Consider the following 25,802-nt stretch of genomic DNA (forward strand, 5'->3'; position numbering starts at 1 on the left):
ATTGGCTGTTTTGTCACACTGTACCACCGCCCCGATGATTACGCTCCATAACAACGTGCCATTAGTGTCACTGGTTGACACGGGTTGTCAATTAAGTCCTGGCTCCCCGGCAGCAGCTGGATCTGTTGTTGCATCACTGCGGAGGCTGGTGCAATTGTATTTGTTAGCGGTGTTTTCATGGCGGAGCCGGAGACCTACTCCCCTGCTCATGTCCTGCTGCTCTTTTGTGCGCCCGGCCTTTGATCAGCGCTGCTCGTTGCTGGAAACACTGCTGAATTATGTGTGCGCGTGTTGTTAAGTGTGTACGGGACCGACTGTGAACCAGATAAATAGAGTTATGTGCGCTTAGTCATAGCAGGAAACTGTTGCACGCGCTGTTACACTTCTCACCCGTCATCTTTGCCCTTCTCCTGGAAACTTAGTCCACGTTATTAAGCAGACGAACAGTTTGATTTGTTTGCAAAAATGGAAAGTTGTGCGTGGAATCCTTGAAGAGCTCCTTGGATTCAAGAGGCTGTTGTCCCTGAGAGTGGACTGTTCAAGTGTTTATAATCAACGTCTGCATTGGTCTGCGGTTCTATTGAGGACACAACACATGAGGAAGCTTCAAAAGGAGTCATTTGTGCTCTGAAACGGATGCTTTGTATGCCGTAGACCTCCTGTTAACCTAGCAGCAAGTTTTAACTAGGGGTTGTGATTTAAAACAAAAATTAGGGATAAAGGAATGTGTGATGTGTGGATGTGTTTTCAAGAGAAGCATTTTTGGATGAACTGTGGCTTTGGCAAACATTAGCTCAGAGTCGTGGATGAGCAGAGACATCTAGTGGATGTGGATTAGAAGTACATGGAGTCATAGCAGACTACTTACTTTCCAAACATCTCATGAATGTTGTTATACTCTTACAATGCCATTATAATGAAAGCCCTTTGTAATCGTGATCTGATTCAAATGATGCTACAAAGTTGAAACCCAGAGTGGATGAAAAGTAACTCTCAAAAGCTGGTTCTTTGATGACTCTGAGTGGGAGGCTATGCACCTTGTGGAGGCTCTGCTCTGCTCTCACTGCCTGTTATATCACACCAGCCTACGGTCACTGCAAAACTTTCAAAGACGAGGCCTACAATGCAGTTTCACCATTCTTTTGTGTTGTGGTTCGTTGGCAGGTGCTGAACTTGGTGCAGTCCTACGTGACCCTGCGCGTCCCTCTCTACGTCTCCTACGTGTTCCACTCTCCTGTGGGCACCGGAGGCTGGCAGCACTTTGACCTCCAGTCCGAGCTGCGCCTCACGTTTGTGTACGACACGGCGATACTGTGGCGAGACGGCATCGGCAGCCCCCCCCAGGCCGAGCTGCAGGGTGAGAGCAGTCGCACGGACCTGGACTTCAGAACAGGGCCCCGTGACTCAAGCAGAGTTCTTCATTCATTTCATCGTCCTCTTATTCATGCTCACTAAACCCAGTAAACATGGTGTGGATGCTAGTTCTACTCCACAAAACCTGGAGCAACGAAACCTCAAATACGCAGTGGCTCATAAAAAATGATTCACAAAGCATGACTAATGATAATAAGTCAGTATGTTCTTTATTATTACACACATAAATAGCTGCGATTTCTGTTAGCATATTTGTGATTAGCAGCCCTACGCTCTCTGCTGCCTCAGTTGCTAAGGACTGGACTCAGATCTAGACCACTCTTGTGACTGGTCTGTTCATAAACTCAGACTTTGTTGTTGGGAATCTTTGACTCAAAATGTGTGATTTGTCTGAAAGCATAATAAGTTGTCAATGTTGTTGTGTGTCTCAGGTGCTCTGTACCCCAGCAGCATGCGGATCAACGAGCAGGGACGTCTGGTGGTGAACTTCAGGACCAAAGCTCGCTTCAGGGGGCTGTTTGTGGGTTCTCATTCTGCTAAAAGAGCAGGTGAGGAAGAGAGAATGAGAATGATAATCTGTTCTTAAACTATTATTGGTGTAAGTTGTAGAACTGTCCTCAGAAGAACTTACATTTTACAACGTTAACATATTTAACCTTTTAATGGGCCCTGTGCATGAGCATGAACAAAGACTTGATTCATAATGAACAAATAATTGATTAAGAATGATTCAGGCTTAGTAACCACCTTAATTATAGTTACTAAGCCTGAATCATTTTAATAAACTATTTGTTCATTATGTTCTTAAGAACTCATGTGTTTCCTACTTATTATTGTATATATTATATATGTATTTGTATTAAACAAACCATAATTGGATAAATGCTTTAAACTTGAATGCCATACTGTGGAATATTCCAGGAAAAGCAATAACAGCTCTACCAGAAACGTTACATCTGCAAAGAGTTTAGATTGGGGGAAAGACCATTATAAATGAGAACATGGTATTTTGAGTCACTTTCCACTGATGAGTCTGTATTTATTCCTCAGCCCAAGCGTCGTCCATGGTGATGAGTGTGGACCACCCTGGCCTCACCTTCAACCTGACTCTGGTGCGGAGCGAGCCCACCTACAGCCAGCCGGTGCAACAGTGGACTTTCACATCCGACTTTGCTGTAAGTGACTTTTCTCTGGTTCAAACTCTAATATCCATATGTTTTCTGGCATTTTAATTGCTTTTATTTGTTTAGGTGCGAGATTACTCTGGGACATACACAGTGAAGCTCATCCCGTGTACAACTGCCCAAAACATGGAGTACACTGTCCCACCTGTTTGTAGTCCAAGAGAACCAGTGACCTTTGACCTCGACATACGCTTCCAGCAAGTAAGGCTTTGTTATAATACTTTGCACCATGTAACTCTTCTGATGGAGTGTGGGATTACATTTACCTTGCATAGGCGGTTGAATTTACAAGGGAATTATGTTCGAATAACATAATAATAAGTGACTTTTATGGATGGGCAAGACCTGGGGTGTTCATTCATATTCAGTGGATAATAGAAAAGTGAAAAACAAAAACATCCAAGGGTGGGCTTTGAATTAACAACTATCCTACTGAGCTAAACTCACATACAACATAGACTAAAGACGACTTCAACGACCAATTCATTACACAAACGTTTTATGTTCTCAAACGACTGCCTGTATTTTTAACTCATTGGAAAAATGAACAGAGCCTTAGCTACAAACAAAGACATGTCTCTAAAAGATAGTTTTAAGTGAGTTTGTTGAAACTTGGCGCTGCTGTTGCTTCTCTTCTCCCGCTCTCGCTGACCCGCCAGCCCCTCCCACGTTCTGTTCAAATGCCTCACGGTTTTGTAAAGTAGTCTGTCAAAACGTGTTGGGAATGGCTGCTCAAGCAACTTGATTCCCACACAGGTTTATTCAGCGTGGTTTGAGCTCAGATCCATGTGTTTGAGGCTGTGTTGTCCTCAGAGCATGTGCAAACCTCTAAAAGAAGCTGATTTCCGCTCTGGTTCTAAAAGTTCATGTTAAAGAGCGGAGCATGAACGAGCGTCTGAACACGACCACAGACTTGAGCCGATGTGGGAGAAGCAGCATCATGCTTCCCACGCAGTACTGCCCAGCGACCTGTAGAGGCCACTAAAAGACACGCCAAGCTCCAGCAACAGAAAAGGGGCTGATTTGGATATATTTTAGAACAATTTATATATAATTGTGACACACAGTCATTTTATATTTTGTTCGCCAATCACTGACTTTGATAAATATAAATATGAAGCTCAAAAAAACATTTCTAACAACCCTTAACTTTGCTAAATCACAGCAGAGCTTGTCTAAGGGAGTGCCTTGCCTTTTTCTGTAGGTGAGCGATCCAGTTGCAGTCGAGTTCAGTCTCAACACTCAGATGTTTTTGCTGTCAAAGAAGTCTTTATGGTTGTCGGATGGATCCATGGGCTTTGGCGAAGAGAGCGATGCTGCCTTTTCAGAGGGTAAATCACAAGAATAAAATGTCTTAACTGACATTTCAAAATCAAATACAAATACGTACTTACACCACATTTAAGCTTTTGAAGTGTGAAGGAAAGGTTTTGCAGGTCTTTCCCTTCTGCTGCTGTCAGACTGTATAACTAGCCCTGAACACGTGCAATATTGATTTAACCATGTGCAATACCGTCATATTCATGTGCAATACAGACTTAACCATGTGCAATACCGTCATATTCATGTGCAATACTGAATTAACCATGTGCAATACAGTCATATTCAAGTGCAATCACTGTCGTACTCACAAGCAATTAAAGGTTGAATGGACGATTTTTTTGGCCCAAATCTGAGTCTTATTTCCTCGTGGCGTGGACTGCCGATTAGTCCTGCCACGTATCAATCATAAAACGCACCTACCGCTCACCTGCAGCCGCGTGTGGCTCGTCCCCCGAGAGCAGCACGTTTCCACGTGTCTAAGCGCATTGATCTATCAAAATATAGTTCCCTCAGTGTACGGGACAAAATTAGGACGGAGAAAGACAGTTCGAGCTGACGCAGAAGAAGACGGAAATCTACGGGAGACGAGAGATGCGCTAATAAACAAACGCACGTGTGTGTTGTATCGGTCCGCACGGGGGAGTGGCATGTGCACGGGGGAGTGGCATGTGCACTTCCGCCTGCGTTCTCAAATCGCCGAAAAATCGTCCATTACGCCTTTAAGGCCATATTCATGTGCATACAACTGATGTAAATAAGAGTGTTTTTTTTTTGTTTGTTTACTTATTTACTATTAGTATTAGTTAGTCTTATGCCAGCTATTTTTACTTTACTTTACTTTATTATTTTATTATTATCTTATTTTTATCTTTATCTTTTTATTTTATTTATCTATCTATTTTATTTTCCCCCTCCATTCCCTATTAAGATATGAGAGGAGTTTTGTTAATAACAGTTTTTTTGTTTTGTTCATAAGAGTTCTTCTATTAAGAGTGTTTTTTGAAACTTCCTATAATCTGTCCTTTCCTTCTGTATCTACTTCATTGTAACGAAATTTCCCCATGTGTGGACAATAAAGGATTATCTTATCTTATCTCTTTATCTTATCTTTTAATCTCCTAATGGCTTTGATCTCAAATAAATCATGTTTTCCTTTGGTTTCGAATGGTAGGTGACACCATCCATGGCCGTGTGATGGTGGACCCTGTGCAGAATCTGGGCGACTCCTTCTTCTGCAGCATTGAGAAGGTTTTTCTCTGCACTGGATCGGACGGATACGTGCCAAAATACAATCCCACTAAGTTTGAGTTTGGCTGCCTCGCTGACTCTCCATCGCTTCTGTACAGGTTCAAGGTCTTGGTAAGTCCATGGAATATTCATACATCATACAATAAAACCATCACTGACATCATGGAATCCTCTATATCTCTAGGACAAGGCTCAGCCGGAAACGCAGGCAACAGTATTTGGAGATGTCCCGTTTAAGGCTGTCCTGGCGGTGGATGACCCCTCAGCCCTACCCCTGGTCAGACAGGCAGGATCTGACGGGTTCAGACTGGACTCTACGGCCATGTTCCAGGTAAGGAAGCGGGCGTGTTCTGTAACTTTACATTACTGTATTTTCCGGACTATAATTCGCACCGGAGTTTAAGTCGCACCATCCAAAACATGCATAATAGAGAAGAAAAAACAAGTATATGAGTATGAAATGCAGTTGTAAGTGTGAAAATAACAAATAATATCACATATAAGTCGCTCCGAAGTATAAATATAAGTATAAATCGCACCTTGGCAAAAACTATGAAAAATGGTGGAACTTATAGTCTGGAAAATACGGTAGTTGTGCAGTAATTCAGAATGTATTGAGTAATTGGTTTAAATTCACCGTCTACTTGCGCTAAAGCAGGCTATTAAACAAGGCCTTAAATCTACAGTGCACCAACTCTGAACTGTCACTCATTCTGGTGTTTGTTGAGGACGAGGACTGACGTGAGAGCAGGAGGTCCTGGAGGAGTCCTCGAGTCACTGTGGCTATGGTCCCGATGAAAAGATGGTGCACAAAATGAAAGCTGAAGTTAGCTTAGTTAGTTAGACACAGATGCTTCTATACATTATGTGAATATTTGTAACCATATTCAACGCAATTAAAAGATCTTTCCAATTACAAGCCACTACAGTACATGGCATGATTCGTAATACTGTCATTTCTGTGGGAACAATGCGTGAGACTAGTTTGTTTGCCCTGTTTATACCCTGGAGTCCTCTGCTGTATCAGAGCGTCTGACAAGTGGCTCCTGGGATTTAAAAACTGTGATTTGGTCTGAAATTTTTTTTGAATATTGGATTTTTTCCCCCAGGTTGCTGCAGGTCGTGAGTGGTACATCCACACCATCTACACCGTGCGCTCAAAGGAGAGCGCTAACAGAGGCATCGGAAAGCGCAGCGTCGAGTACCACTCTTTTGCTTCCGCCCGTGCCGACCTGGCCGTACCATCACGCGGCCTGAGCGAGCGCCGCAGACGATCTGCAGCGGACGAGATCCCAGACGTGGCCGAAGACATAGGCGCCGAAAACAGTCGCGGCACCAACATTATGCACATCGCTCTGGACCGCACCAAGAGGCGAGCCGCGGGGTCCGAAACGCCGCTCGATGAAGGACAAAAGACGAGTGAATTGAAAGCACGCGGGGAGGAGGATGGCATAGTGACTGTTGTGGTGGTTTTAGTAGGAATGTTGCTAACCATCCTAATAGTTGTGGCAGTTATACTTGTGCTGAGATCGAGACAAAAGGATGGAAAAGACGGGTGGAGAGAGGGCGTCCAGGAGGTGGTCAAAGGGTCGGTCAGTACAGAGCCCATGCTGGTGGTGAGGATGCAGGACTGCCACAACAGCTCTGAGGTCTGAGAGACGCTCAAATGGACAAATGGACTCAAAATGCAGCATCAGCATGTGGGGGTTTTATAAAATTTATTATTTTTTACTACTTTCATAACACCAAAAATGTGTTCATACGTGTTTATGGGTGTGTGTGTGTCTGTTATATGGGGATTGCCACACTTTTAGGTCCCTTGCGGTGTTTAAAATGGCAAATGGAAAAAATTGTACCTCAGTCACATTGTTTAAGTATTGATGATGAAATAGTCTGAAAAGGTTTTTCCTGTTCGACTTCCTGGTAATAGTGCAATGAACTCAAAACAAGATGGGTTCACACATATGTCAAGTAGGCCAAGGCAAAAGTCATATTTTTTTATGTACTAAGACAAACTTAGACATACTGTTAACTTTAGATCATTCTAGACATTTTACATGTATTTCATGAATATTCTAAACTACATGGGTCGATGTAATCCCTCATTTGTCCAGGAGAGGTCCCTGGTAAGAAAGGTGTTTTTGAAACCGAGACATTTTGACTGCGGTCCGGAAGTCCTTTTCAATCTAAAGATGCTTGTCTGAGGAGCTAGAATTCACACTGTACTGAGCGAGATTAATCCGGCCTTAATCTAGTACCTTTAGATTGAAAGTGACATCCGGATGGCAGTCGAATTGTCTCAAAAACCAGATGTCTCCCTTTGAACCATTTTCTACCTTTGACCTACATGGCGTTTCCACTTAATCTTACTTATCTTTTACACCAGATGCCCTACCTGAAGCAACACACTTACTGGAAGCAGGTTTAGGATTACTAATCACACTAGTACCACTGAACTTGTACTGTTATGTCGATTAGGTTATGTAATTATGGCCGGGAAAGTGTTCCTAGATCTACTGAGAATATTTTTTTGCGTTAGTCATTAATGTCAAATATTTTATTTTTTCCTCCCTTATTTCCCTACATACTTCAGATGGATTTCACCGCATGTATTTATTTATATTCTACACTGGTACGTAATATACAGTACGTTCATCTCAGGAGTTTATTACAAATGTTGTGGCAAATAATCCAACCCTCTTTATTTATGCTGGACATGCACCAAGAGTACAATGTTATGATGTTTATATATTCAAGACTACTTTCTCTTCACGAGTCGTTGCCACTGGTTACATGTTGTTATACATGTGTAAACTATATTGTGGATATCCAACATTGCAGTGTTTCTCTGAGTCTTTATATGGTGGTGTTTGTCATCATTGCATCATTTGTTTCCAATATTTTTCACGGCTGGGCCACGACTGTGTGAGTAAGCGGTGCTTATGCAAAATAGTCTGTGAGTGACTGTCCTGCCCTGTCAAATTTGGAAATGGCACCATGCGACATTGAATGCACTTTCCCAGTCACAGTCCTCACATGCCAATTCAAGCTATGCAATGTAATGTATACGTCACATGCCAATTCTGTATACAGCAATTTTAGCACAATCAAACTTGATATTCACTTTGTCTTTTTATGAATGGGTTTTTATGTATATGTCTTTAAAAATAAATATTGATGCTGACAGCAAGTTGTTTTGGCGTCTTGATTTATATTTTCTGCTGTGTCATCTGGTGCCACAGTTACCATTAAAACATGACTTCTGGTGGTAAAAACTTAAGTAAAAATGAAAAATCGAAAACAATTTAGGGGTGCACAGTAGGGTCCCACCGCCGAAAGACACACTGTGTTAGGCAAAAATTGGCAACTCTAAATTGGCCCCAGAGAATGAATGTGAGAGTGAATAGTTGTTCGTGTGTCTGTCTATGTGTTGGTCCTGCGACGAGTTGGCCCCTGTCCAGGGTGTGGGCCCTAAGTGACCCCCATGCGGTAGAAAATGAATGAATGAATGAATGAGGGTCCAAAATCATACAAAGGAGTGAAACTAATAGTTGGCTTCTTTGGTTGTCTCAAAGGATCTTTGTTTCAACAGATGACATGCTTCTCCTTTGATCCCTCCAATCTCTGTCTCTGACCCTGTCTCTGACTCTGACCCTGACTCTGACCCTGACTCTGACCCTGACTCTGACCCTGTCTCTGACCCTGACTCTGACCCTGACTCTGACCATGACTCTGACCCTGACTCTGACCCTGACTCTGACTCTGACCCTGACTCTGACCCTGACTCTGACCATGACTCTGACCCTGACTCTGACCCTGACTCTGACCCTGACTCTGACCCTGTCTCTGACCCTGACTCTGACCCTGACTCTGACCCTGACTCTGACCCTGACTCTGACCCTTGGGTGTTCATTTAGCTTGTGTTTTAAGCTAGTGCCTGGATTTCAGCGCCAATGTTCAACCAATCAGCACATGCTACTGTGAGTTGTGAGGACTGATCACATGTCCTGAGAAGAGAATGGGTAATTAATCCATTATGTAGAGCATTAAAGGCAATGTTACAAAATTGCATCGACAGAAAGGCATTCAGAAGACATTCAAGTGACAAAGCAGGTAATATTGTAATTACTCACAATTTACTATTTAAAGTCTTTAATTGTATGAGATTGTTCAGTCAAACTGAAGTCTCTAACTGTATATTGACTTTCATCCTAAGGGAAGAACGGGCTCTTGTGAGTCCATATTGATCCAGTTTCAACATTCTTGAAACATCTAATCCACTTCATCAGCGACTGTTCAGGAGATAAAAATCGTGGTCCTTCTGTTGACACTTCCTGCTTCCGTCCAGTTCTGAGGAATGAAGGCATTAAGTATCCATCCATGGAGTAGAGTATACCACAAGGCTAAGTTACAGGTCAGATCTGTGGAGAAGTGACTGCTCACACAAGAATGCCTGCACACAAAGGTATTTGAGGCATTAAAACACCCAAAATTGAAGACATTCCACATAAGGATGGGAGTATCAGTATTGAAGTAGGATATATTGATACTGTAAAATGTAGGTATCAATACTGCGATGCAAACATCAATACTAATTAACATATGCAAATGATTACTCCACGCATTCATTTTAGACGTGTAAGATAACTTTTCATCATTCTGAAACCCATGGATAAGCTTTCCATGGGTCCAAATAGATGCAGTTAGAAAGGTCTTATGACTGCATTTCACCAGAATGTCCATCCATCCATCCATTTTCTGCCGTTTTATCCGGGGCCGGGTCGCGGGGGCAGCAGTCTGAGCAGGGACTCCCAGACTTCCTCCTCCCCAGACACTTCCTCTAACTCCTCCGGGGGGGATCCCGAGGCGTTCCCAGGCCAGCCGAGAGACATAGTCTCTCCAGCGTGTCCTGGGTCTTCCCCGGGGCCTCTTCCCGGTGGGACATGCCTGAAACACCTCCCGAGGGAGGCGCCCAGGAGGCATCCGGAACAGATGCCCGAGCCACCTCAGCTGGCTCCTCTCGACGTGGAGGAGGAGCGGCTCTACTCCGAGCTCCCCCCGTGTGGCCGAGCTCCTCACCTTATCTCTAATGGCCCGTTCAAACCGCAAACGCCTATGGCGAAGTTGGACGCAAGTACGTATGAAGAAAAACGCAAATACGCTGCGTTCTCAACGCAAGGGAGCAGAGCCGAAATATAGTAAGCAGACGCGCGTTTGCCGCGTGCGCATGCGCAGTGGAGGTGTTGTCAGTCTGGCTTCTCTAGTGTAATGGCGGATCAAAGTTGAGAGAGTGCCTTTTGCGTATTTGCTCTTCAAAGCCCAAAAACGGAGACGCTCCGGCGTGTCTGGATCCACCAGTGATCCGAGTTGAGTCAATACCATCATTTGCTTCAGGACTGGATAAACATCGCTCTCAGCTGTAGTTTCGTCTGTCCCGGGTCCTGACTTGTTTCCCGCATTGGTGCGCGGATAAGTACCAGGACAACAACAACTACGGACGCCTGTCCATCAGTCCATCAGGTCAGTACAGAAATATTCATGTCTGAGCGCAATAATAAAGTGTATGTGCTGTGTATCTGCTGTGTATGTACTGTGTATGTACTGTGTATGTGCTGTGTATCTGTTGTTGTTGTTGTTGTTTTATGGCGGTTGGCATCCAATTGTTGCATTACCGCCAGACTTTATTCCTCAGACTTTTCGTAGTCCTCAGACTGTCGTAGTCCGTAAAAGTACTCCTTCCATTGCTTTGGTGTTACAAAGCCCATGAGGTCATGATATGTCTTTGTGACTAGAATAGTTGTTGTTGTTTCAGAGACCAACCCATCAACACTAACAACAGAATAACAACAGCAACAACAGTCTAAGGAATAAAGTCTGGCGGTAATGCAACACTCGGATGCCAACCGCCATAAAACAACAACAACAACAACAACCGGCTTTATTCCAGGGAGACTCTTCTTCATCTTCCTCTCCTTCTTTGACGTTCGGTGCTTCCATCGTACAGCTTTATTCTTTAGGCTTCATTCTATAGGCTTTAATATTTCCACTGATGTCGCTGCTTGGTAGCCGTGCGTCTACGAGACTGGGCGAGGACAAGAGACCACCCCCACCTCGTCACTCTGATCACTCTGACTCCCCAAAAGCAGACCCCCATCACTCCGACTCCCATTTAGTGCCTTTAGCCTGTTTTCTATATCTGCCCAATCAAGCTCCTTTGTTCCAAGGAATCTCCCTGCAGCTTTAGCAATGATCCTGATCCTTTCAGTTCTGCTTTGAGTCTGAGCAGCACAGTTTACAACATCCACCATAAAGAGTACAAAATCCTCTCTATCCACAACCAGGGTATTCTCATTAATTCTGGAACCTGCACACTTGGGACCTCCACTCTTGAAACCTTCACACTTCTTGGGAGCCACGCTGGCCTTTCTCATTTCGCCCTGGCTGGAAGCAGCGCTGGCTCCTCTCTCTGTATTTACTCTAAACTTGTTACTTGAAACTTTCTTGACTGCATCTGCATAGGATATACCTTGAGAGACCTTTATTTTCTGCACCTCAGCAGCTCTTTTGCTAAACCTGCATCCCCCGTAGGCAGAGCTATGTTCTTCCCCACAGTTACAGCACTTCAGTTTTGCTCCCACGTCACACTTCCCATACTCGTGATCTCCTGCACATTTACCACATCTTTGCCTCCCTCTACAGACCGCTGCAATATGCCCAAAGCGCTGGCACTTAAAGCAACGCAGGGGCGGTGGAACATATGGCCTAACGTCATGGCACATGAACCCAATGAACACCTTACTAGGCAGGCACCTCCCTTCAAGTGTTACCATTACCGACAAGCTGTCACACCTTACCCCAGACCGGGTCACCTTCAACCGCCTAGCGTCCACCACCGTAGCTCCAGTCAAATTCTCCTTAACTTCATCCACAGACGTCGCCGTAGGGACACCTACGATAACTCCTCTGACCGTGTTTCTTTCAGCATCAGACACAAGAATGTCCTTTCCACCCAGACGTTTAGTTCCAATCGCCTTCCGTTGCTGAGCCGCGTCCTTGCACACGACCAGCAGCGAGCCATCTCTAAGGACACTCGCACTCTTGATCACTCCCACAGCTACAGTTAGGCTCTTTGACAATGCCACTGAATTCCACTCCTTAAAGGATGCACTATCCTGTGCAAGCTTTATGATCACCTTACAGTCTCTGCTCTCACCCCGGATATCAATAGCTTCAGCCTCATCCTGCTGCTCATTCCCAGAACCCTCGGACGAGCTAAGGGACTTTTTACGTTTCCGGGTACGTGCAGCCAGAAAAGGCTGCTCCTCCACGCCGTCCAGAACGTCTTCGACCACCGATCCACTCTCCTCCGCCATCTCCCGTCTCTCCAGACCGGAGACACTGCTGTGTATCTGCTGTGTATCCACAACACAGAGGACTGGACGTCCACAACACAGAGGACTGGACGTCCACAACACGGAGGACTGGACGTCCACAACACGGAGGACTGGACGTCCACAACACGGAGGACTGGACGTCCACAACACGGAGGACTGGACGTCCACAACACAGAGGACTGGACGTCCACAACACGGAGGACTGGACGTCCACAACACAGAGGACTGGACGTCCACAACACAGAAGTGTTTTTGATAAAGTGATTTTCATATTTATAGCAAAGACCACATGCTCACTCAAGATTGAGCCCAAATGCCATGTTGTTTACACAGAATGAGAATAAAACAGTGTTAAGCTTCTCAGCTCTTTAGTTCTCTGTTCTCTTTACTTCTGCACCTACTTGTGCGTTGTAACACTGAAATTTCCCCACTGTGTGGACCAAAAGGATTATCTCATCTTGTCCTTGTTTGTTTTTGTTTATGATCTTGAATTGTGGTAAATTAAATAAGTACATCTTTAAATAGCCACTGAATTTCCCACAGACTACCCAGTATTATATATATGAAAAAGATGCATGTAACAGGACACACATTTTATAGTATAAAATAATTTATTTTGTGGAAAAATAGAACAGTAAATAACTATATAACTATATAACTATATATATATATATATATATATATATATACATGTATCTATAGATATATATATATACATATATATATATATATATATACATATATATATATATATATATCTATATCGTCTGCCATTGTTGTGGTGCCGGTTCTTCTCGGGGGAAATGTGTACGTACATCACTGGAGCGTCATCTCTGATTGGCTGCTGCACTGCCGCAGAAAAGCTCAAAATTCTGAACTTATTTGCGGCGAACCGTTTTGATGTATTGAAGCTTATACGCCCGTCAAAGCGTCTCGAGCGGAAAACGCAAAAGCGCGCCCGCCTCGCCGCGCTCCTCGGCGAATCGCGCCGCAAATAAGCGGAAACCGCGCCGCAAAAACGCAGGAGGTGCTCGACGCGCGTTTACATAGACTTTGAATGTAAACTGGACGCTTTTGCCGCACCGGTCTGAACGGACCATTAGGGAGCGCCCAGCCACACGGCGGAGGAAACTCATTTCGACCGCTTGTATCCGCGATCTTGTTCTTTCGGTCACTACCCAAAGCTCATGACCATAGGTGAGGTCAGAACGTAGACCGACCGGTAAATAGAGAGCTTTGCCTTTCGGCTCAGCTCCCTCTTCACCACAACGGTCCGATGCTGCGACTGCATCACTGCAGCCGCTGCACCGATCCACCTGTCGATCTCACGCTCCATCCTTCCCTCACTCGTGAACAAGACCCCGAGATACTTGAACTCCTCCACTTGGGGCAAGGACTCCCCACCCACCTGAAGAGGGCAAGCCACCTTTTTCCGGTCGAGAACCATGGCCTCGGATTTGGAGGTGCTGATTCTCATCCCAGCCGCTTCACACTCGGCTGCAAACCGTCCCAGTGCATGTTGCAGGTCCGGGTTTGATGGAGCCATCAGGACAACATCGTCTGCAAACAGCAGAGATGGAATCCTGTGGTCCCCAAACCGGACACCCTCCGACCCCTGACTGCGCCTAGAAATTCTGTCCATAAAAATTATGAACAGAACCGGTGACAAAGGGCAGCCCTGGCGGAGTCCAACATGCACTGGGAACAGGTCTGACTTACTGCAGTGAACACAGCTCCTGCTCCGGTCATACAGGGACCGGACAGCCCTGAGCAAAGGGCCCCGGACCCCGTACTCCCGGAGCACCCCCCAAAGGACACCCCGAGGGACACGGTCGAAAGCCTTCTCCAGATCCACAAAGCACATGTGGACTGGTTGGGCAAACTCCCATGAACCCTCGAGCACCCGATGGAGGGCATAGAGCTGGTCCAGTGTTCCACGACCGGGACGAAAACCACTCTGCTCCTCCTGAATCCGAGGTTCGACTATCGGTCGGATTCTCCTCTCCAGTACCTTGGAATAGACCTTACCCGGAAGGCTGAGGAGTGTGATCCCTCTGTAGTTGGAACACACCCTCCGGTCCCCCTTCTTGAACCGAGGGACCACCACCCCGGTCTGCCAGTCCAGAGGCACGGTCCCCGAACGCCACGCGATGTTGCAGAGACGTGTCAACCAAGACAGTCCTACAACATCCAGATACTTTAGGTACTCAGGGCGGATCTCATCCACCCCCAGAGCCCTGCCACCGAGGAGTTTGTGAACAACCTCAGTGACTTCAGCTTGGGTGAGGATGAGCCAGCCTCCGAGTCCCTGGTCTCTACTTTCTCTTCGGAAGACGTGACTGAGGGATTAAGGAGATCCTCAAAGTATTCCTTCCACCGTCCGACGACATCCCCAGTCGAGGTCAGCAGGCCTCCACCCGCACCGTAAACGGTGTTGGTGAGACACTGCTTCCCCGTCCTGAGGCGCCGGACGGTTTGCCAGAATTTCTTTGGTGCCGACCGATAGTCCTCCTCTATGGCCTCCCCGAACTCCTCCCAGGCCCGGGTTTTTGCCTCTGCGACAGCACGAGCCGCGGCTCGCTTGGCCTGCCGGCCGATACCCGTCGATGACCTCCGGAGACCTACAAGCCAGAGTGGCCTGATAGGCCTCCTTCTTCAGTCTGACGGCATCCCTTACTTCCGGTGTCCACCACCGGGTTCGGGGGTTGCCGCCACGACAGGCACCGGAGACCTTGCGACCACAGCTCCGAGCAGCCGCATCAACAATGGAGGCGGAGAACATGGTCCACTCGGACTCAATGTCCCCAACTTCCCCCGGGACATGGGAGAAGCTCTCCCGGAGGTGCGAGTTGAATACCCTACTGACAGAGGGCTCCACTAGACGTTCCCAACAGACCCTCACAATGCGCTTGGGTCTGCCAAATCTGTCCGGCTTCCTCTTGCGCCAGCGGATCCAACTCACCACCAGGTGGTGATCGGTTGACAACTCTGCCCCTCTCTTCACCCGAGTGTCCAAGACACGCGGCCGGAGGTCAGATGACACGACAACAAAGTAGATCATTGACCTCCGGCCTAGGGTGTCCTGGTGCCATGTGCACTGATGAACACCCTTGTGCTTGAACATGGTGTTTGTTATGGACAATCCGTGGCTAGCACAGAAGTCCAATAACTGAACACCGCTCGGGTTCAGATCGGGGGAAGCCGTTCTTCTCGATCACCCCTCTCCAGGTGTCACTGTCATTGCCCACATAGGCGTTGAAGTCCCCCAGTAGAACAACGGAGTCCCCGGTCGGTGCACTCCACCAGAATGTAGTAAACATTATTATATTTAAGATTTTAAATTATATTTAACCTATTTTCCCCCAGTTTAACCATTTTGGTGATGCTTATGATGTTACTTCCTGGTTGGACATGAGCAGATGTGGCAGACATGCAGTTTCACAACTGTTACCTAGCAACCATCCTGTAAACAAGGGCCAAAATCCATTTCAATTACACACTAATTATGTTTTGAATAATAATACCTGAAATGATTATTTAAACTGTAAATCATAGATAGCGGGATTCTGTTTAAGAACTATTTTTTGTGTAAATCTAGTATACATATTTTATCACTAAACAAAGAAATAATCACAAAAACATGATAACCTGTCATATGCACTTTAAATTTAAAAGCAATCTCACTATTCTATGTACCAACAAAATAACATGGGCAAATGAGGGGGATTATCAGAGTTTGTGATTGTTCTGAACGATGCAGAAGAATACAGAGAATGTAATGCCATATCCTGTACAGTTGCCACGATCACTGACGAAAACACAATACTTCTAAGTATGTGTTTTACGCTGTACCTTAAAAAAAATGAGAGAGAAAAAAACACTGCTTTCTGCGCTTGTGATTCAATTCCTTTGCACTCTTTAAGTTGTTGTTGTTGTTGTTGTTTTATGGCGGTTGGCATCCGAGTGTTGCATTACCGCCAGACTTTATTCCTCAGACTTTTCGTAGTCCTCAGACTCTGTCGTAGTCCGTAAAAGTTGTTGTTGTTGTTGTTGTTGTTGTTGTTGTTTTATGGCGGTTGACATCCGAGTGTTGCATTACCGCCAGACTTTGTCGTAGTCCTAAAAGTTCTTCTTCCAGTGCCTTGACTTCCAGTGCTTTGTCCTCAGACTCTGTCGTAGTCCGTAAAAGTACGTTCTCCGCCAGACTTTATTCTTCAGACTTTGTCGTATTCTTCAGAAGTTCTTCTTCCATTACTTTGGTGTTTCAAAGCCCATGAGTTCAAAGCTCGTTAGAACAACTTCTTGCTCCTCATCCAGTCTTCAACAACCAAGTCAGCCCTTTACACATACCTTGAAGACGTAAAATCTATAGAATAAAGTCTAAAACCGGGCCTTGAAGAAAGGTTCCAAGTGTGGAGCTTCCAGAACTCGTGGGCTTTGAAACACCAAAGAAGAACTGAAGAATAAAGCCTAAAGAATAAAGTCTGGCGGTAATGTAACACTTGGATACCAGCCGCCATAAAACACCAAAGAAGAAGAAGAATTACTGAGAATACCGTGGTTGTGAACAGGAAGGATTTTGTTCTCTTTCTGGTCGATGTTAAACTGCTGCTCAAACTGAAAAGATCAGGATCATCGTTAAAGCTGCAGGAAGATTCCTTGGAACAAAAGCGCTTGAATGGAAGAGATAGAAAACGCGCTAAAGGCACTAAATTGGAGTCAGTAAAGAAAGTCTCCATTTCCCACCGAATCAGAGTAATCAGAGTAAAGAATTGGAGGTAGGGGCATCGCTGGTCTCAATCCAGTAGACGCCGTCGGCCGCCATTGAAAGCAACGACAACAACCGAAGTAACTATATTAAGTATATTAAGTACTATATTAAAAAAAAAAAAAAAACTTAAGTTGAAACTGTTGGGGTAATTTATTACGCAGTCACACAATAATAAGCTGAGACTTTGGGGAAGCGCGCGCGCCGGAACACGCGGGTACGCGCCGGAACTCAGCAGGACACGCCCCCCTGTTCCGGTGCGCGCGCAGGCGGCTCCGGGTCTTCACTTCCTGTCGCTCCAGTCGCTCGGTCGTTCCGCGTTGTTTAGACGTAAACATGGCGACGGCGGCGGCAGGAGACGAGCTGTGGAAGGAGCTGACTTGTGCCATCTGCCTGGATCACTTCAAAAACCCCGTCATCCTCAAATGCGGACACAACTTCTGCCGTTATTGCATTTGCATGCACTGGGACGAAAATGGCGACGAGTACGGCTTCCAGTGTCCAGAGTGTCGAACGGTCAGTTTTCTCGCACCTCGACACGGCTCTTCTTTTCAACTGTGCTTTATTTTTCTTTTAAACGCATGTTGTTTTTTTCCCACAAACTGCTGCATATGTGTGTGTGTGTGTGTGTGTGTGTGTGTGTGTTTGTCCTGCGTGTGCGTGAGTTTTGCAATACTTTCCTGCCATCGTCCCTTTAAAGCTAAGATACTGAGACTTATTTACTGTAAACACAAAGGTGGCATGATTAACGGCGCTGTGTTCTTTTATCATGCATGTCAATGAGGTAATGTCTGTCATGTTTGTAACGGTCTTTACAATCATCTGCAGGTTTTCAACGAGAGGACCTTCACCAAAAACTTCCCCGTGCAGAACCTTGTGAACAGACTGGCCGACCTGGAGTGCCTGGGCTCGGCTCCCAAGGCTCCCAAACCCCCCAAAGTTGAGGGGAAGTGTGGCCAGCACGGGGAGGACCTGGAACTCTACTGTCAGACCGATAAAAGGCCCATATGTTTCATCTGCCGGGAGTCCAGGACACACAGGTTTGTTAAATGCACATTTCTTTTGCTTTTCAAGTCTGATCCCCAACAATAACAATGCAAGCGGCCCCGGGGCCCCCACTGTAAACGGATGTGTGGACGTCGTCTGTCATAATTGAACTTTACAAAACTTCAAAACGGGTTTAATTGTGTTCGTTTTAGTTGTTTTTGAATGTGTTATTTGGCCTAATTTCACTAGTGCGACCATGTTTTCTGCCAAGGTTTTTCGGACTATTATAAGGAGTGTGATTGTGTGGTACTTGTTATCGGAAAAGACACAAAACGTCTCTGTTTCAGCCTTGACTTTGTGCGATACCAGGGCCACATCTCTTTGTTTCGACTTCGGAAGACATTCTTTTGATAAGGATTTAGTTATCAAGCAGAGGATGAGGGAACAGGACAGAGAGCTGACCTGATTTACTCGTCTTTTATAGTTTTAGTTATTTCATTTTGTTTTAGGCACCACGAGGTCGCACCGCTGCCAGACGTCGAGAAAGAGATGAAGGTAAATATTAGATAGAAAGTCACAATTTCTCCTTTTTTTTGCATTTTTGAATGCTTCTTCTTTTTTCTTCAGATGGAGTTACAGTTGAGACTGATGGAGCTGAACTGGCATAAGAGTCAGTACTTGAAAGTGATAAGTGCAGACAAACGTGTCAAAGATGAAGTCAAGGTCCGTAGTCAAACTGTTCACACTTTGATGTTAGTCGTCGCCGTTTTTGGAAATGGATATCTGTGACTCTTTTGTCCAGAGGAGGAAGGACAGGCTGAAGGACAAGATCGAAGTTGATGTTGGGGCTTTGGTTCAGTTTTTGTTGGATGAGAGGGACTCGCTGCTGGACAGTCTCGATGCCGAGGAAGTGGCCACGCTGGCGGTCATCGACGAAAGCCTTTCATTTGTAGAGGAGGAGCACTCGGCCGTGAGCAAAGCCATCGCAGACATCCACACACACCTGGCAGGGAAGACCAGCTTCGAGGTGAGTCTCTCTGTATGAGTAACTGTTAGACACGTACATGTAGTTGTAGTAGTACTGCAACAGCCGCAGTATTACCGGTAATAGTAGCTGTTATTTTGTTACGTCATTTTATGTATGTTTTTTACACTTCAGTCATAATTTGTTCCTGTTAAACTCACTTTCACTTTGTCCCCACAGAGCCTGTCTGAATCATACAAAGAGTAAGTATTATTGTTGTTTTTAACTTGGCTGAAAATGTTCGATTCAATGTCAAAGTCCATAATGTAGTTTTTCTTGGACAGGGCGGGAAAACCGTGTGAATCCTTTGAACCAGTGGATTATCAGACGGACTTCTCTGAATTCTCAGGGCCCTCACAGCTGATAATGTGGAAGAAGATGATGCATGTTCTACACACAAGTACGTTTAACACACTTTTACAATTTACAATAAACTGGAAAAATACATCTAATTAGAAAATACAGTTTCATTGCAGACGCTTTGTGTTTCAATCAAATGTGTTTCCTTTGAGTTTTATGTAGAACAGTTGATGCCTCTTAAAATTCAAAGAATAAAAATGAGCCCCTTCTGTGTAATTGTAATATTTAATTTTTGTTACCATTTGACCCAGAGAATATTTGACCTTTGTTCCCTCAGTGCCTCAGAACCTCACCCTGGACCCCGACACGGCTCATCCAAACCTGCTCATCTCGGACTTCGACACCAAAGTGGAGGAGAGCAGGATCCGCATCCAGGAGCCCGACCTGCCGGCCCGATTCACGCGCTTCTGTGGGGTCCTGGCCAGTGCCATGTACAGCAGCGGGCAGCACTACTGGGAGGTGGACGTGCGCGACAAGGGCGTGTGGTACCTGGGCGTCACCACCGAGTGCAGCAACAGGAAGGGCTTTGTCAACCTGACGCCCTCTTCTGGCTACTGGAGTCTGTGTCTTCAGGACCGGCTCTACGCCAACGGGGAGGATGGGCGCATCCTGGTGGCCGACTACTGGAACTCCCCTCGCGTCGGGGTCTTCCTCGACTACGACAACGGGCGCCTGAGTTTCTACGATGCGGTGACGATGAAGAGACTGTACATGTTTAACACGTGCTTTGAAGAGCCGGTGTGTCCGTTCTTCAGCCCCGGGAAGAACGACCCGGGCAGCAGGCTGCAGATATGTCACTATTACTGAAAGTCTCATTACACAAGAGACTGTCTGGAGTCTTAACTACAGTGACACTTTATGTAGGAGCCATTCTACACTTTGTAAGGCTTTAAAAGAGTTGAATATGGACAAGGTTCTTTCCCTTAAGCTTTTTGCCACTGTAAATCATCTCTCTTCTTTGATGGAGTGATTTGCACATTATATTTGGCTCGCCCTCCCTTTTGGCACATGCTGGAGACCAGCACAAAGAGTAAACTATTACTCCTTGTGGCTGGATTTGAACTCTGAAGTTATCCACATTCACCAGTTGGATGTATTTGAAGTATTTTTCCGGCTGTTTGTGCTGTGCTTCGTCACAACACAAAATGTAGTTATCACATTGATATCGCGCACTATCCCCTCAACTATGGCCTATTTCTGCTAAAGCTTGTGCTGATTATTGAACATATTGTCTCTTTTATTGTGATCAAGTTTGGTTTATTAGGTTTTGTCCTGTGTGAATCTGCAGCTTCTTACAGTGGGTGGGCCAATGCGCTTTGTTGCATATTTTAATGTCCTTATTAATAGTGCGCTGTGTAAGTGTGAAAGTACAAGATGGAACTGAAGCTGTTCCGTCTGTACTACGAAGTCCAGTCATTCCATGTCCACGCTTTTAATTCAAGTCTTTTTGACGTTAAAGATTATTTATGTCATTTATTAGGTCATTTATTGGTGTGTTTAACCAATCGCATAAGATTAATTTAGACTTTAAAATCTAGAAATATTTCAAATAGATAATTGGCAAATATCAAACTGCGACTATTTATCTCATTGATACTCCATTTGATTTTATTGTAAATGATCACTTTTTTTTTTACTTTTTAAATTTGATCTTGCTTTTATCTTATTAATGCCTCAAGTAAGACGCAGGTTGTGACCAAATGTTCTGCCATTTGAGGGGGGGTGATTCATGACATGTTTTCAGTGTTATAAACATGCTGTTATTAATAAAACTACTATTCCAGCTGGAGAGTAATTTATTTAGTGGTGGAATACAATGTTTTACGGTTAATGTGTTTAAGTTTAATTTTTTTATTTTAAATTGGTGAAAATATAATTCATTTATACATTTTCTATTCCCACAAATATCTATATTTCGAACTTTCCCACAGTCTGATGGAACACAATGTCTTTACTGCTCAAGCTTTGGACGCAGTGATTCGTCATACATCCACTAGAGGTCACCAGAGCGCACTCTACACGTGACCAGTATTTTGAAGCACAATAAAGTACAATAAATGACATTAGTCTTGACACCAAATGTAAGAGTTTGAGTTGTTCCTCAGCGTTTCGACAATAGCACTACGACTTCTGCTCTTCCATTGTTAAAAACACGGACAGCTGATCATCATGTGTCATTCTTTATTTACAATCATACCGTTGCCGTGGTTACATAGGTGCACTGATAGTATTTGTATGACTGGCCTTTTGGGTTACACTGCACTGTAGGCTTCACAACAGTTCAGTGGCTGGTGTCTATTACATGTGCTTTGTCTGAGAGAGTTAGAGGCATGAAAAAGTCAGGTAAACGGATGATTACAACAATCTGAGCCGTAAACAATGACAATATTAATATGCGTTTAAACAAGATGGGTTATTAGTGATAAATATGTGAAAATACCCTGTCCCTAAACCTGGTGCTACGAGCCACGAATACAAATACTAAAAACTATGTAAAGGTGCTTGTCGCTTCAACAAAACGATGATTGTAGATTAGAATACACGTTCTGATAAATGATAACTATACATTGGCATATATTACTCTTTGCAAACTATATAATTCTTATTAGTATTTTGTGCAATGTTAACAACTTACAACGATACAATTTGGCAAGATAAACTACCGACAGTGGATGTGTGTTCAGTGAGAATAATGCTACAAGAATGATGTAAGAACAATGTTTTGGCAAAGAGGAAGGAGCTCAAACACAGCAATTAGAAAAATAATTTGTAGAACAACTTATGTAGAAAAATCATAAATAAATAATTTTTCAAAATAAAATGCAACAAATAATGTGTACAACATTGTTCTACCGAGTCGTTTGGCTGTGTGGCGTGACCTTTTGCTCACACTCCTTTAGTCTAAACGCTGAAATAGGTAGGTTTTACAATAGAGTAACTCGAACATTTATTCATTATATACAGTCATAATAAGCATATGTACAACTATGTCAAAAGAATACGCAAAGTGCTGGAGTAAGAATGAAAAAAAAGAAGGTTATCAGAAGAAAAACTTGAAAATAAACATGATGACGAGCAATGATGTCGGAATATTATAGAATAGAATAGAATTTTAGAATATTATTGTGTCGGTAATTGTTTGTCTGTAACCAAAACAAACAACATGCATAAATATAGGTCATCACCGTTCAAAACCAAAAGTATATGTGCAATGACGAGGTGCAAAAAAATCAAATCAAATAAAGTCTTGTAAGGCAAATACTTGGAGCTCACTGACATGCAACTCTGGCTTATCTCAGTGCGGCCATTTGATTAACGATATGCCTATTAGGGTTAACAGGGTTTGAAATATAAAGCATGTTTTACAAACACTATTCTTTAGGTAAGAGCATTAGTTATTGTAATAAATAGCTGATCGTATAGTGAACATTGCGGTCGAACAGAGCAGTGGAAAACAAGAGAACACTGCACAATGATAGGACTCTCACTATTTGGTTTGCTGAAATCCGACTTATTTGACTGTTTTTACACAAAGACGTTATTAAATCTTTTGCAATTTAAGGTATTCTTTGGTAGGAATGACAATAAATTAAGACATAACAAACAAACAAACAAACAAAAACAACACTATTTACTTTACTGCGTTCAAGATTCACTTTACGAAACGGCAATGTTGTTTTTGGACAAATTAAGATTTACAATTTACATTTGGGTTTGAGTGACAGAGAGAGAGAGAGAGAGAGAGAGAGAGAGAGGGGGGGGGGGGGGGGGGGGGGCTGTTTTCACTCCTCTCCAGTGTTGGTTGAAAGCAGTTTTGTCAGTGCACAACTTCCTCGCGGCCGCGCCTTTCTTTACTGCAGGTATCGGTAAACTTTGAAGCAGTGGTTCCCGGAGTCGGCCACAGCCACGTGCCCCTCCGAGGTGAGCGCCAGCCCCTGCGGCCCATACAGAGGGTCCGCCGAGGTGTTGATGTAGGACAGGAACGAGCCCGTGCTGTCGAACACCTGCGCACAGCAAATATACGAGATTATACTTCAGTTTGGCGAGTGTCTACAAGGACTACTACTACAAGTACTACGACAACAGAGATGAACAGAGGAGTCACTGTTGAAGTTGTCCTGCCTGAACATTAAACCGATAAAGTCATTTAGATTCTTAGTATAAAGTCCAGGGTCAACTTGACTTAAAAGTGTTTAACAAAGCGGTTGCAGTAAATATAGTGGCAGCAACAATCAGCTGAATCTTAGAAGTCATCATTTGCAAGTAGTAGTGCGATCTAGACATGATTACGATCTTTTAATGTACTTTCTGACACAGTCATTTCAGTTGTATAGAAATTAAAATATGTGTGTATTAATTTACTTGTCAGACTCTTACAAAACAAAAGCTTAGCAAAGACAAAAAAACGAGGTCAATTTGGGACTTTAGGACACTACCGGTATATACTTATACTCCGGAGCGACTTATAGGTGATATTATTTGTTATTTTCACACTTGCAACTGCATTTCACACTCCAGTGCAACTTATACGTGTTTTTTTCTTCTCTATTATGCATTTTTTGGCTGGTGCGATTTATACTCCAGTGCGACTTATAGTCCAGTGCATCTTATAGTCCAGTGCATCTTATAGTCCAGTGCATCTTATAGTCCAGTGCGACTTATAGTCCAGTGCGACTTATAATCCAGTGCATTTTATACTCCAGTGCGATTTATAGTCCAGTGCATCTTATAATCCAGTGCATCTTATACTCCAGTGCGACTTATAGTCCAGTGCATCTTATAGTCCAGTGCGACTTATAGTCCAGTGCATCTTATACTCCAGTGCGACTTATAGTCCGGAAAATACGGTCATCAATAAAATCATTCATTTAAAAACACACATTTTCAATAAAAACAGTATATTTCTGTCAGACTGAGAACATTAGTGCGAGTACTTTTACTCATGGGAAGTAATAAAAATAATAATAATAATAATAGAACATAGAAGATCATAATATATATAAGAACACATATAATATATATCAGAAAATAATATATAAGAAAATATAAATGACAGAATGGTGTACCTGTACTCTCATCGTGTACCTGTACTCTCATCGTGTACCTGTACTCTCATCGTGTACCTGTACTCTCATTGTGTACTTGTACTCTCACCGTGTACCTGTACTCTCATCGTGTACCTGTACTCTCATCGTGTACCTGTACTCTCATTGTGTACTTGTACTCTCATCTTGTACCTGTACTCTCATTGTGTACCTGTATTCTCATCGTGTACCTGTACTCTCATCGTGTACCTGTATTCTCATCGTGTACCTGTACTCTCATCGTGTACTTGTACTCTCATCGTGTACTTGTACTCTCATCGTGTACATGTACTCTCATCGTGTACTTGTACTCTCATCGTGTACCTGTACTCTCATCGTGTACCTGTACTCTCATCGTGTACCTGTACTCTCATCGTGTACTTGTACTCTCATCGTGTACCTGTATTCTCATTGTGTACCTTCATCGTGTACATGTACTCTCATCGTGTACCTGTAGTCTCATTGTGTACTCTCATCGTGTACCTGTATTCTCATTGTGTACTCTCATTGTGTACCTGTACTCTCATCGTGTACTTGTACTCTCATCATGTACCTCTACTCTCATCGTGTACCTGTACTCTCATCGTGTACTTTCATTGTGTACTTGTACTCTCATCGTGTACCTGTACTCTCATCGTGTACCTGTATTCTCATCGTGTACTTGTATTCTCATCGTGTACTTGTACTCTCATCGTGTACCTGTACTCTCATCGTGTACTTGCACTCTCATCGTGTACCTGTACTCTCATCGTGTACCTGTACTCTCATCGTGTTCTTGTATTCTCATCGTGTACCTGTATTCTCATTGTGTACCTGTATTCTCATCGTTTACCTGTATTCTCATCGTGTACCTGTACTCTCATCGTGTACCTGTACTCTCATCGTGTACCTGTATTCTCATCGTGTACTTGTATTCTCATCGTGTACCTGTACTCTCATCGTGTACTTGTACTCTTATCGTGTACCTGTACTCTCATCGTGTACCTGTACTCTCATCGTGTACATGTACTCTCATCGTGTACTTGTACTCTCATCGTGTACCTGTACTCTCATCGT

General features: G+C 44.1%; 3 protein-coding genes across 5 annotated transcripts in view; 2 read left to right on the forward strand and 1 right to left on the reverse strand.

The window, feature by feature from the left end:
• The window catches only part of frem2a (FRAS1 related extracellular matrix 2a), a 146,933-nt gene extending 139,549 nt beyond the window's left edge, over positions 1-7,384 (forward strand). The window contains exons 17-24 of the mRNA XM_072445928.1: positions 1,165-1,357; positions 1,806-1,922; positions 2,425-2,549; positions 2,625-2,759; positions 3,763-3,889; positions 5,053-5,240; positions 5,314-5,460; positions 6,239-7,384. Coding sequence (XP_072302029.1) covers positions 1,165-1,357; positions 1,806-1,922; positions 2,425-2,549; positions 2,625-2,759; positions 3,763-3,889; positions 5,053-5,240; positions 5,314-5,460; positions 6,239-6,784 — 1,578 coding nt within the window. The 3' untranslated portion in view covers positions 6,785-7,384. The remainder of the gene's footprint in view (positions 1-1,164; positions 1,358-1,805; positions 1,923-2,424; positions 2,550-2,624; positions 2,760-3,762; positions 3,890-5,052; positions 5,241-5,313; positions 5,461-6,238) is intronic.
• Positions 7,385-17,562: 10,178 nt separating this feature from the next.
• Positions 17,563-20,493, forward strand: trim47 (tripartite motif containing 47). Its single transcript, XM_072445930.1, has 8 exons — positions 17,563-17,807; positions 18,120-18,331; positions 18,788-18,833; positions 18,906-19,001; positions 19,081-19,305; positions 19,483-19,505; positions 19,587-19,702; positions 19,940-20,493. Exons 1-8 carry the CDS (start codon positions 17,628-17,630, stop codon positions 20,467-20,469), a joined length of 1,428 nt encoding a protein of 475 aa, XP_072302031.1. The 5' UTR covers positions 17,563-17,627; the 3' UTR covers positions 20,470-20,493.
• Positions 20,494-21,826: 1,333 nt separating this feature from the next.
• Positions 21,827-25,802, reverse strand: part of trim3b (tripartite motif containing 3b) — a 51,472-nt gene continuing 47,496 nt past the window's right edge. For all 3 annotated transcript variants that reach the window (XM_072445942.1, XM_072445943.1, XM_072445941.1), the window contains one exon: positions 21,827-23,666. In XM_072445942.1, coding sequence (XP_072302043.1) covers positions 23,514-23,666 — 153 coding nt within the window. In that variant the 3' untranslated portion in view covers positions 21,827-23,513. The remainder of the gene's footprint in view (positions 23,667-25,802) is intronic.

The sequence above is a fragment of the Eucyclogobius newberryi genome, unplaced genomic scaffold, assembly GCF_026437365.1.
Source record: "Eucyclogobius newberryi isolate DKJ021-1_F unplaced genomic scaffold, fEucNew1.0.hap1 SCAF_15, whole genome shotgun sequence".
NCBI classification, from domain to species: Eukaryota; Metazoa; Chordata; class Actinopteri; order Gobiiformes; family Gobiidae; genus Eucyclogobius; species Eucyclogobius newberryi.

What these genes read in the sequence shown, in the direction of transcription:
- trim47 (XM_072445930.1), top strand. Translation starts at nt 17,628, where the DNA reads ATGGCGACGGCGGCGGCAGGAGACGAGCTGTGGAAGGAGCTGACTTGT. An exon ending in CAGGGAAGACCAGCTTCGAG is followed by an intron (nt 19,306 to 19,482) that starts GTGAGTCTCTCT and finishes TTGTCCCCACAG; the next exon opens with AGCCTGTCTGAATCATACAA. An exon ending in GATGCATGTTCTACACACAA is followed by an intron (nt 19,703 to 19,939) that starts GTACGTTTAACA and finishes TTGTTCCCTCAG; the next exon opens with TGCCTCAGAACCTCACCCTG.